This window comes from Entelurus aequoreus, linkage group LG07 (genome assembly GCF_033978785.1).
Source record: "Entelurus aequoreus isolate RoL-2023_Sb linkage group LG07, RoL_Eaeq_v1.1, whole genome shotgun sequence".
Taxonomy (NCBI): Eukaryota; Metazoa; Chordata; class Actinopteri; order Syngnathiformes; family Syngnathidae; genus Entelurus; species Entelurus aequoreus.
In genome coordinates, this window is record NC_084737.1 from 36,213,984 (window position 1) to 36,228,948 (window position 14,965).

Genomic DNA, 14,965 nt, shown 5'->3' on the forward strand with positions numbered 1-14,965 from the left:
ACCCCCTGCCACTCCAAAAGGGACAAGCGGTAGGAAATGGATGGATGGATAGGTGAAATTACATCATCTCCCACGGCACACCAGACTGTATCTCACGGCACAGTGGTTGAAAAACACTTTGAGGTTCATATACTATACTATACTATACTATACTATACTAGTATATGAACCTCATATACTATACTATACTATACTATACTATACTATACTATACTATACTATACTAGTATATGAACCTCAGATGTTTAAATATGTGCCTGAAATGGAAGCACGGTGATTGGCTGAGCCTAAACCAATGAGCGGCCGCCATCTCTATTCTTCCGCACATTCACACAGTGTGGTTTAGGGCAAGCAGACTGGAACACGGTAAGTACGATGCAAGGCTTCCGTGGACAATTTGCGATTTGATAGACATTTTTAAAGTCTACCACTTTTATTACTTTTCCCAAACACTTAGGAGTCGCCGCTGAAAACCTAAAAATGACACTGGCTTCTTCGTAGTGGAGCCACCCTTGTGAGATGCAGTGTATTAGCATACAAGCTAGAAGGGTTGCTAATTTGAAGCTAATGATTAACTAGTTGTCGGCGCTAATAACCTTTGCTGTTTTAAGTGAATGCGCGTTAAGTTCGTCGCTATGTTGAAAAATGTGCATCATCGTTGACATTACCAGCAAATATGGTTGAAAACAAAAGTTTTCTGATCTCTAGCAGAGTTCAGCTAGTTGCTAACTGGCTAGCTAATTTAAAGCTCCCAGTGTTCACGAAAGTGTTGATAAGTGACCTCGTCGTCTGAATATTTGAGGGTAAACCTGGGGTAGTAATATAACTCCAATGTGAAACTGTGAGGTCAGCTTCTCTATACTGACAATCCATTATTAGTCAACAGTGTTTAACATCCTGTCTAGTTAGTATTCTCCTACATTACTAACCTAGTACTTTCACAGCAATCAGCTATGTTTTTTCCACCAACCGAACTTACCGATTAACTTTTTAAATTTGCTGTTACGTTAACATGTCTGGCGTTTTACTTGTTTTGTGTGGTGGGCAAGTTTTTCATACTAATAGCCACACCCTTCCTTTTGGAGTACCGCTTTGCTGTAAAATGTAAGTGATCAGGAATAGGAAACCATCGTGTCACTCCAACACTGTGCCAATCTATTGTGTTGTTTCAAAAGTGACTTCATTCATTTGCTTACACTCTAACGACTCATAAAAGATGCGTTTGGGGACGTTTACTTTGGTCCATTTACTCCCAAAGGTGATACAGATGATGTATTGTGCTGATTTGCATAATACAGTTCACTGCAAAAGCACCAGACTGTTAAAAAATATGTTGACTAACGCAACATTAACTATATCCACTCGACATCCGTTGCACCGTTCACCCTTGAGTTGAGGGGGCATCTGCGGTCCCCTCCGAGGTATCTCATTGTGCTCATTGGGTTGAGTTTTTTTCTTGCCCTGATGTGGGATCTGAGCCGAGGATGTCGTTGTGGCTTGTGCAGCTCTTTGAGACACTTGTGAAGAATGGCTATATGAACGAACTTTGATTGATTGATTGATTGATTGAACATGTGACAGCTAATTTCCAAAAGTAGGTCACCAGGTAGATTGGCTTCACTTTGAAGTTGTACCAATTCAGCAACACAGTTATTTTTCTTCCAATTTTTTCAAATATTTGAATAAACCTTCCCCTTTTTGAATTAATGACTAGCTTTGTTGATCCCTGCGAACCCTCAGCACCTGCCCGCCGATATCTGTGCACCCAAGGATTTCCCGGCCCCCCTCCCCAGATGTAGAAGGAGTTGGCATCTGCAGCTGCTGTCTTCACAGTAGGTTAATCTGTTCACAGTATGTGTGTGCGCTTTGTTTTACGACACACATTTTGTGCAAACAGCACTCTTTGTCAGTAGGGTTAGGTTTCTGTTTACACATTGGCAGCATTGATGAATATACAATGCTATCAAAAAACCCTATCTGATTATTAGAACATCAATATGTAAAGATGTTTAGATTTTTGTGTGGGATTTAATTTTAAATACATTGCATACCTTTGACTGTAGGTGCACCTCATATAATGGTGATGTATACACCCTCTGATCTCTGTTTGTATGTGTACTCGAGTCCTGTCATTACAATGGCTCTTTTGTGGAGTTGTGTGCGCGCTCCCTTTCTGTGTGGGTTTTCTGGTGGAGCATCATACGTCACACTTAGAATTGCAAATGCTGCTCGAGTGTGACAGTGTTTTTTTGTATTGTTTGTCTTCATGTTTGACAAAGGTACCAAAGACCAAGTATCATTAATACATTCAACGGGGCTACTAAAGGAGATGTCCATGTGCCTCACAATCTCTGTTTGGACTGCAAATTAATGTATGATTATCATATTGTATTACTCCTTGATATAAATACAACATATTCTTATTGGTGAATCTTCCACCCTATCATGTAATATATGATATACATACACATCAAGTACAAGAAAAAGGGTGGACTATAATTTTATTGTGTAAATGTGAGTGAGAATGTTGTCTATCTGTTGACCCTGCGATGAGGTGGCGACTTGTCCAGGGTGTACCCCGCCTTCCGCCTTAATGCAGCCTGGATAGGCTCTAGCCCCCCTGCAACCCTGAGAGGAACAAGCGGTAGAAGATGGATGGATGGGTGGATGTTCCTTTGCTGTAAGGGTTGTTATATGGTCAGTAGGGGTGCTCAAAAAATCTATTCAAATTGCAATTTTTTTAATTCCGATTCTAAATCAATTAATCATTTTTGAGAATCAATTTAAAACACATTTTAATGGATTAAAAACATTATTATTGATACTGTTGCTTTTATTTATTTTTTAAATTTATTTCAGTATTGTATTATGTGCATTCAATTAGAAAATTTACAAAATGTTCCTGTATGGATTTCTGACAATATAATTGCATTTGGGTTAAAATATTGAGCTGTTTTGTCAAGTTAATTTAATAACAGGGAATGCACAATATTATTGGTGGCCGATAATTATTGACCGATGATGGAAATTATGACGTCACGTTGATAATTCCGATATAATAAACCATTAAAATGAACCGAGGATATTATAGGCTTATATCTGTGTGTCTATTTCAGTTTGTGTAATATTTGCTTCAAAGTAACTTGACAAGACCCTTAGGTCTTTATGCGAATGCAGCTACTGTATATGTTTATGCCTGTAAAATTTTAATTAAATTCTTGTATTTTATGACTTCTACTATAAATGAATATTTTTTCCTGGTATCAGTTTCTATTTATAATTGCAAATAATGACATATAAGAACAATACCATATATGCACTACAGAAACTCCAAAGTGGTTCAAAACGCAAATACACAAACGCAAGAATATTCAGACGCACAGACTACACCCCTCATTTTGCCCTCATTCCGGCCCTCTCTCCAGTCCAATATCTCTGACGTCATCAGATATTTTCAGGATGAATGGACAAAATGTCCCGAAAACACAGTGAAACATCTTGTAGAAAGTCTTCCCACAAGAGTGGAAGCTTTGGTATTCTTCTATTTTCTCTTCTTGTACTTGCAGTGTGGTCTAATACTCTTGTCTGTGTAGTGTATGTCACTCAGTTTTTCACTGGAGTCTATTATGTTATGTCACCTTTTTCAAAAGGTTTTGACAAAAGTTGCCAAAACATCCTCCTGGTTTGCAGGCTGAGCTTATGGGGGTTGGGTCGTTCTCCATGACCTCTCCCGTCTATATTGTAATGACATGGAGTTATTTTTGGCTGCGACTGGCGGCTGCGCTCCAATTTTGAAGATCTCTTGCCAGTTCCTGTTACCTTGCTGTCTGTTACAAATTTTAAGCCAGATTGGTTCTTGTTAATAAGCTAGTCTTGATTTTCATTCAGCTACATTTTCTATAGCGTCAACACCCTGTTACTATGACAGCATGAGTCCCATGGCAGTGAATGGAAAAGAGCTACCTTTGAGGCCAAAAATGAGATTTTAAGCTGCAGATGTAAGATGTGATGTTCACTATTGCAGATGAGCCCCTGATAAGACCATCTGCTTTGTTTAGTGGCTCAGTACGGTCTTTGCTTTTGGAGAAATATGTTCTGCAGCTGCAAAGAACAAGATCATTATCATGCTGCAATTTGAAGATGGCTTGAATGCACACGCCTATGCTATTCCATTTACATCCAAGTTTTAGGGCAACTATCATTAAAACCGTTTTTAAAGTTTCATTTGGAAAAGGTAACTTTGTTCTGTGTGTATCTGAAGTATGTTCACTGCAGCTGAACATGACACTTCCACCCTTTTGACCAACTCTGTCCTTTCACAGACCCTTGCAGTGTCCCCCGAAGTTGTCCACCATGCGCGAGTACAAGCTAGTGGTACTGGGTTCAGGAGGCGTGGGGAAATCTGCCCTGGTGAGGGATTTATGTTTTTCAACTGCTTTGATTTAAAAATTACACATTACACACAAACGTGTATGAAAGAAGAGAGACATTAATCTCATGGCTTCTTGATGTTTGCCATATTTTGTCCACTCCAGACGGTCCAGTTTGTGCAAGGTATTTTTGTGGAGAAGTACGACCCAACAATCGAAGACTCCTACAGAAAGGTAATCTTAGAATATGTCTAAAATCACTTTTAAATCAAACTAACGCATATTTGTTCAAATTGTTAGTGCTTTACAATGACCATTTCTAGTTTTCTTGTTTAAGTGACTTTTTCCACATTTGAACAGTAAATTAAAGCACAGATACAGTTGGCAGAACTGCAAAAAGACAACACAGTTTTTCTTTCAACCTTGTAAAATGGGTCAAGAAATGTATTCTAACTATTTGAGTCACTGTGGAACCATGTCACCACACATCTGTTCCTCATCGTCTGTGGACCAGAAAGTAGCCTGATAACCACATGGTGGACACCTCTCTTTAAGGTCTGTTCAAACGATTGCTTTTGAAGTTTAATGTTTTCCTGAAATCATTAAAGAGGAACTGTCCTTTTTTTGGAATTTTGGCCATCATTCACAATCCCAATTATGTTAGACAAGCGCACACGTTTTTTTTAAGTAAACGTGAGCAGAGGCCCACTTTCAATAGAGCCTATGGAAGTCGCGCTATTCTGCCTATAAAAGTCTAAAAAACATCCACACACTTCCATCAAGGTTTTATATACATTCTGTAAGTATATATGTACTGTAGTAACATACATATTCATAACATGCAATATTTACCTATTTTGCTCATTTCAATCATACAGCGTCGCATACATTTCATAGACGCATCACAACGTTAACTTTTTCCTTCAACAACACTGATTATTACTCATACAGGCTTTATGATACAACAAACATAATAAGACATCAATTACTGTACAATGTATGCTCTCACCACAATGCTAACTGTTAGGATGTTTATACATCCCTGTTAAAGATGAAGAATTAATCAGTCCTCCCAAAGAGTTGAAAAGAAGGGTGGGTGCAAACCAGTGTCTTTCACGCCATCTCCGGGTCTAAGTTGGCTGTCAAAGTGTACCAATTTCTCAGTTTATGTCCATATAATTTTACTATCAAGGTGAGAGGCAAGATTTATAATCTAGATTTAACTTTCACAAGCTCCGAGGTGAGAAAGCAGCTCACCAGCTGAGGGTATCAATACAGCAGCATAAGGAAGGTGCCTCTCTCTGATAAATTTGCCGCTAAATGTAGATCCTTAACGTTAGCGCTTATAAAAACAATATCGTTAATACTTGGTTAATATATAGGTTGGCGGGTTTTAGATGGTTATTTATGTAAATGTTCTGTTTTTGCATTGCGCATTATTATGGTACACTCTTTTAGTGTATTTACGGTAATTCCCAGCATGCATTGCTCTATGCACGGACTACGGTGTTTAGACGGTTATGTGAACGGCAGTGGCCGGTTTGTTATTGTGTTCCCTCAGTAAAGTATACTTATAAAAAGAAGAAGGTTGTCGTCATTGAGTTATCAATTTATTTGGTTTTATGGTTGGATTAGACGCAATGACTCATGGCTCCCATTGGCTGCATTGTGAGCTGACTTTTATTTACGTTTCTTTACAAGTTACAATGCATTAAAAAGACATGTGTTTTTGTCGCCTTCTTGTTTCTCATAAGGATTGTGAATTATAGACAAAATTCCCAAAAAAGTGGAGTTCCCCTTTAAGGAAAATCCTCCCTCCTCATGGACATTATGCCACCCCCAACCCTCTCCTAGCTATAAGATAAACCTGGTCTGTGTATCCCTCCACCACTTCACAGAGTAGAACTTTGTAAAAGAAGACATGCTTCGCTACACATCTTAAATTAAAAGCTAGGGTTCTGCCAACTTGTTAGTCACATACAGAAATGGGAGCTATAAGCGAATAGGCTAACATGATGTTGCTATTTTTCTGAGACCATAGGCTCTAGCGCACAACGCTTTTATTTTGAAGGTTGTACCTGTGCAGTTGGTCTTTGGGCTCTTGACGGCGCTTGTGCGGTGTGTGAGAGGCAGTGTTCATATAAAAAGTGCCTTTTCGTTTTTCTGCCTGCCGTCTTATCTTTATACTAAGCTCAAAGTTCAAGGTTCAAGGGTTTTATTCGTCACATACAGAATACACCACAGTGAAATGCTTTTTTCCATGCTCTTCAGATATTGCGTACAGTAGGATCCAAACACTAGTTGCTGAATCTAATACACTAAATACAAAAAATACAACAATTTCACTTACCCCACATTTCCGTCCATCTTACAACCCTCTGTTATTTACTTCTTTTTTTTTAGTGCCATGCGAGCGACACACACTCCCTTCGATGTAAAGGGTACCACTTGTATATAGCAGGAGTGTCAAACGTACAAACTGTGGGCCGCATCAGGCCCGTGGCCCTTGAGATGAGTTTGCAAAGTACAAAAATGAGCTGCAATTTTTTAATAAGAATAAGAAACTGCTGTTCTAAAGGTGTCCACTGGATGTCGCAATAGCAATTCCAGTGTAACCCACATGACACTGTTTAAAGATGACGCGTCAGCTGACTTTAAGCGCCGTCTGGTATGGCTGCTGCTACTCCAATCAGTGTAGGTGCAAGCAATCAGCTGCTCTTGTTGTGGCTGGCGGCAGACTAGTGCTATAGTGACACACAAATACCTTCTTTAATTGTAAATTATCCACTCAACAGATAAAATAACTAAACGGTAAGATGCAAAGACTTAAGTCAACTTGATCTTTTTACTTAGAATTCCGTGCAGCGCTCGCAATTTGTTGACTGCACAATGTGCCCTCTGAACTTCATTGTAAAAATGTGTGTCTCTACATTTGTTGTTTGTTCTATTTTGTTTTATGCTTAAATATACCATTGGTTAAGTTTGTAGTTGTTACTTATAATTTGGCTATTAAAGTGTAATTTTGACAATTGTTTGGATTATATTATAAATGTAATATTTGAATGATGATAAATGAATGTGATGTGGCAGTTGTGGATGTCATCAATGTGGCGGTTTGAGGAAACACTTCCTTTTCCAAACATGTGTTTTAATGGTGAACTGCTAGCCTGAGAATGCTAAACAGGAATGGCTGTGTAAAACGCTGAGACAAAGTCTAAATTCCTTGCACTCTTCATGGTGTTTTTGAAACTGCACCATTTTTTTTCCTCCAGAAGTTTCAACTAACTTGATGTGTTTTGCCAAGAGGATTATTTGTAATAGGCTCCAGCACCCCCCGCAACCCTGAAAGGGACAAGCGGTAGAACATGGATGGATGTACATTTTCAGAATGTGCTTGTTCTATTTTTGGCCAAAGTAAGACAAAAATAATAATAATAAAATAATTTTGTCTTTATTTTTTTTATTATTATGCCATGATTTTACAAGTCCGGCCTGCATGGGAATAGATTTTCCTCCATGTGGCCCCTGAGCTAAAATTAGTTTGACACCCCTGGTATATAGTGTAGTACAGCTTTCTAGCAAGTTATGTATGGTCATCATTATTGCTAAACCCCCAAATCTAATGGTGGCTTTCAACATCCGCGCAGTATTGTATGTTTGTTTACGTATGTTTGTATGTTTTTCTCATGCAGCAAGTGGAAGTCGATGGACAGCAATGCATGCTAGAGATTTTAGACACAGCAGGAACCGTAAGTAGAGTCAGACACTTCCTCACTATGTGACCTCAACAGTCTAATGACATGCTGTATGGCGGTACTTTACTCCCTAGGAACAATTCACGGCCATGAGGGACCTTTACATGAAAAACGGCCAAGGTTTTGCTCTGGTTTACTCCATCACAGCACAGTCGACGTTTAACGACCTGCAGGACCTTCGAGAGCAGATCCTGCGAGTAAAGGACACAGAGGACGTGAGTGTGATGCGTCTAGTAATACTAAATGCTTGTTACATACTACTGATATTTGTAGCTAATAATTTCTGGGAATCTATGCATTAGTTGACACTCAGGCTGCACGATTAATCGACATCAAGGTTTTGATTAGCACAATAATGCAACCGCAAGAGGCAGAGGGTTTTTTTTTCTCCGCCGTCACTGGCATTTGAGTGACAGGCATGATCGCCCATCAGAATTGTTGAGAATCACGTTTATCTCAGACAGGGAGAAATAAGTCTATCTGTGCGTCGCACTCAGCACCTGGGCATGTTTATTTAACGGTAGAATTAACTTAACGAAGTGAGCCCTCTTTTCAGTCATCCATAGGGATGGAACAGTATCAAATCTCACGGTACGATATTATCACGGTATTAAGGCCACGGTATAATATTATAGTGGTAAATGTCCAAAAAAAAGGCTTAAAAATACTATGGTGTGTAAAATGAAGTGGCAGGAATGTGTAGGATAAACACATTACTGTAATTGAACACAAACATAATGCCAAAATCTTCTAAGCATATTTATTACTACAAACATACATTTTTAAGTGCAAAGAATTGTGCTGGGACATCCACTGTTTTAAGCAAATATATATATAAAAAAAAAACTTAAAGTTGCGTGTCTTTAAAGTGACAATTTGAACATCCAGTGTAAGACAATTACTTTCCCTTTAGTGTTTCTTAAATTTTACTTTCTGAGAAGCAGTGTCCTCCACAGTGGACATGTTTATAACAATCTGGAAAATGCTGTTTCTCAAAAAAGTTATCAAACACTTTAACTTTTATTAATGTAAATACTTGACAAGCTGATGCTTGGCTTTGCTGGCTTCAAATATATTTTCTGGATGACAGTTTATCAGGAGGCTACTTGTCCAGTGTGTATCCCGCCTTAGGCCTGAGTGTAGTTGGATAAGCTCCTGCCACAGGCCAATGGTAGTGAAGTGAATTATATTTATATAGCGCTTTTTACTGGTGACTCAAAATGCTTTTACATAGTGAAACCCAATATCTAAGTTACATTTAAACCAGTGTGGGTGGCAATGGGAGCAGGTGGGTAAAGTGTCTTGCCCAAGGACACAACGGCAGTGACTAGGATGGCGGAAGCGGGGATCGAACCTGGAACCCTCAAGTTGCTGGCACGGCCACTTCACCAACCGAGCAATACCGCCCCATGGTAAATACACAAAAAAGGTTAAAAATGAGGATATGATCTAGTAGTGGCTCTGCAGCAAAACAATCTGGCTAACAGGTGGTCCACGTGGCGTCTGACCTCAGTTTCCGCTTTCGCCTCGTCCGATAGCACCCGATGCCTTTTATATTCCCACATTCCATTAATTAAAATGTTTGATATTACCCATATTATTTGATATGCCTGTAACAGTTCATAATTATTCATAAATAAATGGCAATAAGTGTATATTATCTTATTCGCAGCTGAGCACAAGTATATATATATATATATATATATATATATATATATATATATTAGAGATGCGTCGTCATCCACCCGCCATCCAACCGAACTAACATTTTATCAAAACCACAACCGCCCGCCTGTTGTTATATATACAGGTATAATATAGACATGGGGTCGCATCCTAACAGCAATAATTAGGGCGTGCTGTGATGGTGCTGCCTTAATCACCCTCTACAACATGTACAGACAGCGTGACAGTCCAGTCACATGTTGTGTGCGGCTTCAGCTTGCACACGTAAGTGACAGCAAGGCATACCTAGTCCACAGCCATACAGGTTACACTGACGGTGGCGGTATAGAACAACTTTAACACTCTTAATATGTGCCACACTGTGAACCCCCCTCCCCCCCCACCACCCTCCGTGCGTCGGTTGAGGTAGGCGGGGTTTGGTGGTAGCGGGGGTGTATATTTCAGCCAGGAAGAGTTAAGACTCCAAGGTGTTCTGGGTATTTGTTTTGTTGTGTTTATGTTGTCTCACGGTGCGGATGTTCTCCCGAAATGTGTTTGTCATTCTTGTTTGGTGTGGGTTCACAGTGTGGCACATATCAAGAGTGTTAAACTTGTTTTATACGCCCACCGTCAGTGTAACCTTTATGGCTGTGGACCAGGTATGCCTTGCTGTCACTTATGTGTGCAAGCAGAAGCCGCACACAACATTTGACTGGGCTAGCAGCTGGCTGTACATGTTGTAGAGGGTGATAAAGGCAGTACCAACACGGCACGCCCTTATTATTGTTGATTGGGTGAAAATCAGCAGACATTCGAGAGAATTGGTTCAACCGCCACCCGCCCGAATATATTTAAAATCTATTTTTTTCGTCATGCATCCGCCCGACCCGCGGATTATCCGCGGACTCCGCGGTTGTGTCCGCAAACCGTGCATCTCTAATATATATATATATATATATATATATATATATATATATATATATATATATATATATATATATATATATGGTATCTACAATACCGTTACACCCCTAGTCATACACAATCTTTGTTTCGGTGGGCAGAGAGCAAGACCGCCAGATTCGGAAGCACAGAGATTGAGCCTCACGACTCGCCAGGTAAAAGTTCTGTAAAATAACAAAAATTTGGAGGAAAAAATTAAATTACCAAGACAAATGTCCCGTTGTGGGAATAGTTCAGCTTCAAATTAGATGGGCAATATAAGCCCATTAACACGGACAAATGAGCAAGAATGCCGTGATAGCAACAAAAAAAAGACAATGTTTGACCTAGTTTTTCCAACTGGGAAAGAAATGCACCGTATGATGTTCAAGTTAAATTTTTGCTTACAGAAATGATAGTCCATTTTGTTTTTGATTGACAGTCTAAAAGTAAGAAGGATTCCTTCACTTCTTTTTTTTCAGTTTCATGCATTTATATGTATGAAACAAAACATTTGCAAATCGAATTGCCATTTAGGAGAGAACACTCGCAATTAGGTTTTTTTCTCTAAATCGTGCAGCCCGAGTTGATACCTTAGAGTTAAAGTCATAGCGAGGGAGGAGGTACTTTGTGGCAAATGTCAGAGGTTCATTCTGCTCATTGTGTGTTCAACTCTGGATAGCGAGAGGATGTGCAACATGCTGGGATTGTTTTACTAATTCATAGCAGCTCTTTTACGGTAATTGGTGCGTGTATCTCCTGTTGAGTACAAGTGTCTCACTTCTGGGTGAGTCATTTTTGGGTATGTAAAACAACAATAGCTGTTGGTCGGCCAGGTTCCCATGATCCTGGTGGGCAACAAGTGTGACCTGGAGGATGAGCGCGTGGTCGGCAAGGAGCAGGGTCAGAACTTGGCCCGTCAGTGGAGCAACTGTGCCTTTTTAGAGACGTCAGCCAAATCAAAGATCAATGTGAATGAGGTAAGTTTATCTACACAATAATATTTACTTAATATTGGGTTTATTTCATGCTCACTTATCTTTATTTGCTCTAGATTTTCTATGATCTGGTGCGACAAATTAACAGGAAAACTCCAATGGAAAAGAAGCCAAAAAAGAAGGAGTGCTGCACGCTGTTCTAAAGTCCCACCTCCAACTCCCAACCACCCCCCAACACACACACACACAATGTCACAAACATTAGCTATGGGCCAGGTGAGTGGGTGTTGAAATCCCTTCGATTCCAGCCAAGCGCAGGGCTCCACCGCCCACTGAGTACTATATTTTAAATGAATATTTTAGGTTTAGTGTTCAGTTGTGTACTTGGACATTAGTTTGGTTAATAAGTGGTCCCTTCAGTTTGAAATGACAGGCGGTATTCGGAGCCCTACATCAGAATGTGATGTTACACAACATAACTCGTGAATTTTCCTTACTGATAGTCTATTGGGCGCAATGACTCCATCTGCTGGCCATGCTGTGTTACAGTCATATTTCAGTTTCCATCCCAGAGAACATCATCATCACATTCCCTCTGTATTAAGTTGTAAACCTCCCTAAACGAGGAAATGTATGTGTCTGATTGGTATCTAATCCTTTTTGTGTATAGACAAGTTTTTATGTGTGACTCACAAATAGCTGAATAAATCCCTAGGATTAATGCAATGACACACTTATCTGAAGCAGAACCATTAAATGAATAACGTCTCCCATTGGCCCGGCCAACATTCCAAGGATTCTTTGAAAGCCAAAATATACTCGACTGCTTGCTAGATGGCAATGGTCGTCACATTTTCCCCCAAATACGTCTTTTTAGGGACAATTAATTTACGTATGTTTTATTCGATCAGATTGACATGTTTTATACTGCTTATGTTAAAAATATCCCTGTACATATAGACATTTTTGGGATTTCAACATGTTCTGTTAAGTTATACAAAACCCGAAACGAGTGAAGTTGGCACGTTCTGTAAATCGTAAATAAAAACAGAAATACATTGATTTGCAAATCCTTTTCAACTTATATTCAACTGAATACACAGCAAAGACAATATATTTAATGTTTGAACTGAGAAACTTAATTTTTTTTTTGCAAATCATTAACTTAGAATTTAATGGCAACACATTGCAAAAAAAAAGTGGCACAGGGGCATTTTTGTCGCTGTGTTACATGGCCTTTCCTTTTAACAACACAGTAAACGTTTGGGAACTGAGAAGACCAATATTTGAAGCATTTCAGGTGAAATTCTTTCCCGTTCTTGCTTGATGTACAGCTTAAATTTTTCAACAGTCCGGGGTCTCCGTTGTGGTATTTTACGCGTCATAATGCGCCACACATTTTCAATGGGAGACAGGTCTGCACTACAGGCAGGCCTGTCTAACACATGCAGAATGTGGCTCGGCATTGTCTTGCTGAAATAAGCAGGGGGGTCCATGAAAAAGATGTTGCTCGGGTGGCAACATATGTTGCTCCAAAACCTGTACGTACCTTTCAGCATTAATGGTGCCTTCACAGATGTGTAAGTTACCCATGCCTTGGGCACTAGTACAACCCCATACCATCACTGATGCTGGCTTTTGAACTTTGCACCTATAACCGTCCGGATGGTTCTTTTCCTCTTCGGTCCGGAGGACACAACGTCCACAGTTTCCAAAAACAATTTGAAATGTAGACTCGTCAGACCACGGAACACTTTTCCACTTTGCATCAGTCCATTTTAGATTAACTCGGGCCCAGCGAAGCCGGCGGCGTTTCTGGGTGTTGTTGACAAATGGCTTTCGTCTTGCATAGTTGAGTTTTAACTTGCACTTACAGATGTAGCGACCAACTGTAGTTACTGACAGTGGTTTTCTGAAGTGTTCCTGAGCCCATGTGGTGATATCCTTTACACACTGATGTCGCTTTTTGACGCAGTACCGCCTAAGAAATCGAAGGTCACGGGCATTCAATGTTGGTTTTCAGCCTTGCCACTTACGTGCAGTGATTCCTCCAGATTCTCTCAACCTTTTGATGATATTACGGACCGTAAATGGTGAAATCCCTAAATTCCTTGCAATAGCTTGTTGAGAAATGTTCTTAAACTGTTGGACAATTTGCTCACGCATTTGTTCACAAAGTGGTGACCCTCGCCCCATTTTTGTTTGTGAATGACTGAGCATTTCATGGAAGCTGCTTTTATACCCAATAATGGCACCCACTTGTTCCCAATGAGCCTGTTCACCTGTCTGATGTTCCAAATAAGGGTTTGATGAGCTGTCCTCAACTTTCTCAGTCGTTTTGCCACTTGTGCCAGCTTTTTTGAAACATGTTGCAGGCATCAAATTACAAATGAGCTAATACTTGCAAAAAAATAACAAAGTTTATTGGTTCGAATGTCAAGTATCTTGTCTTTGCAGTCTATTCAATTGAATTTAGGTGGAAAAGGATTTGCAAATCATTGTATTCTGTTTTTAATTACGATTTACACAACGTACCAACTTCACAGGGTTTTGGTTGTGTACATCCATCTTGGGCATTATGTGATTTTGCTACAGAAAGTATGTAAATGTTGGCCTTCTTACATTTCTGTACTAACAATGACATCACTGCTATACTTACATGTTTTCATGCAATATATTTCCTAAGTGACTTGGTTTAAAGAGCCTGCAAGCCTTCCACGTTTCTCATAATTAAACTTCTGTTTTTGCAGAATATCACAGGGGCTATCAGTATTTTATAGACAGACTGGGGGCAATGCCTCTAATATGTGTCTTGAAGATAAAAAATATATTGTACTAAGCCACCTCGAATATTGCTTGTTTCTCTTTTTCCAGCTTTAATGAATGATTAAACTTCAGTACATTTTTATCATTTTCTGTGTGTGTTTTTAAAACATAAAATGAATACTTTTTGATTTTGCATGAAGGGGGTCAAGGTTTAAATACAGCGTCACTGCACTTTTAAATTAGGCTGAAGCTGCCCCAGTGTCACCGCACTTACAATACAGATTAGAAAATATTGTATAGCTGTTATATTTGGTGGTTACACCTACACAAAATTAAATTACTGTATGGAGATTAAAAATACAATATAACAAATTATACTGCACAATAATAAACATATACATCAGACTGATTGTGTTCCAGAAAGACTACCGTACCATCTCTGCCTTAAAATATTTAAAAACTGAATTGTGCATGTAGAAGCCATGCAATATAGCTGTCATTTGCAGCATTCCACAGTGTAAAAGAATCG

At 39.4% G+C, this 14,965-nt stretch overlaps 1 protein-coding gene across 3 annotated transcripts; it reads left to right on the forward strand.

Annotated features, from left to right (window-relative positions):
* Positions 1-291: 291 nt before the first annotated feature.
* rap1aa (RAP1A, member of RAS oncogene family a) lies at positions 292-14,578 on the forward strand. 3 transcript variants are annotated; one of them, XM_062053399.1, is made up of 8 exons: positions 292-366; positions 1,741-1,832; positions 4,323-4,410; positions 4,536-4,604; positions 8,063-8,119; positions 8,200-8,340; positions 11,569-11,712; positions 11,787-14,578. In XM_062053399.1, exons 3-8 carry the CDS (start codon positions 4,354-4,356, stop codon positions 11,871-11,873), a joined length of 555 nt encoding a protein of 184 aa, XP_061909383.1. In that variant the 5' UTR covers positions 292-366; positions 1,741-1,832; positions 4,323-4,353; the 3' UTR covers positions 11,874-14,578. The 3 variants fall into 3 exon arrangements, with proteins under 3 accessions (XP_061909383.1, XP_061909381.1, XP_061909382.1); XM_062053397.1 differs by lacking the exon at positions 292-366 and adding an exon at positions 618-1,104; XM_062053398.1 differs by lacking the exons at positions 292-366; positions 1,741-1,832 and adding an exon at positions 2,354-2,372.
* The last annotated feature ends 387 nt before the right edge of the window (positions 14,579-14,965 follow it).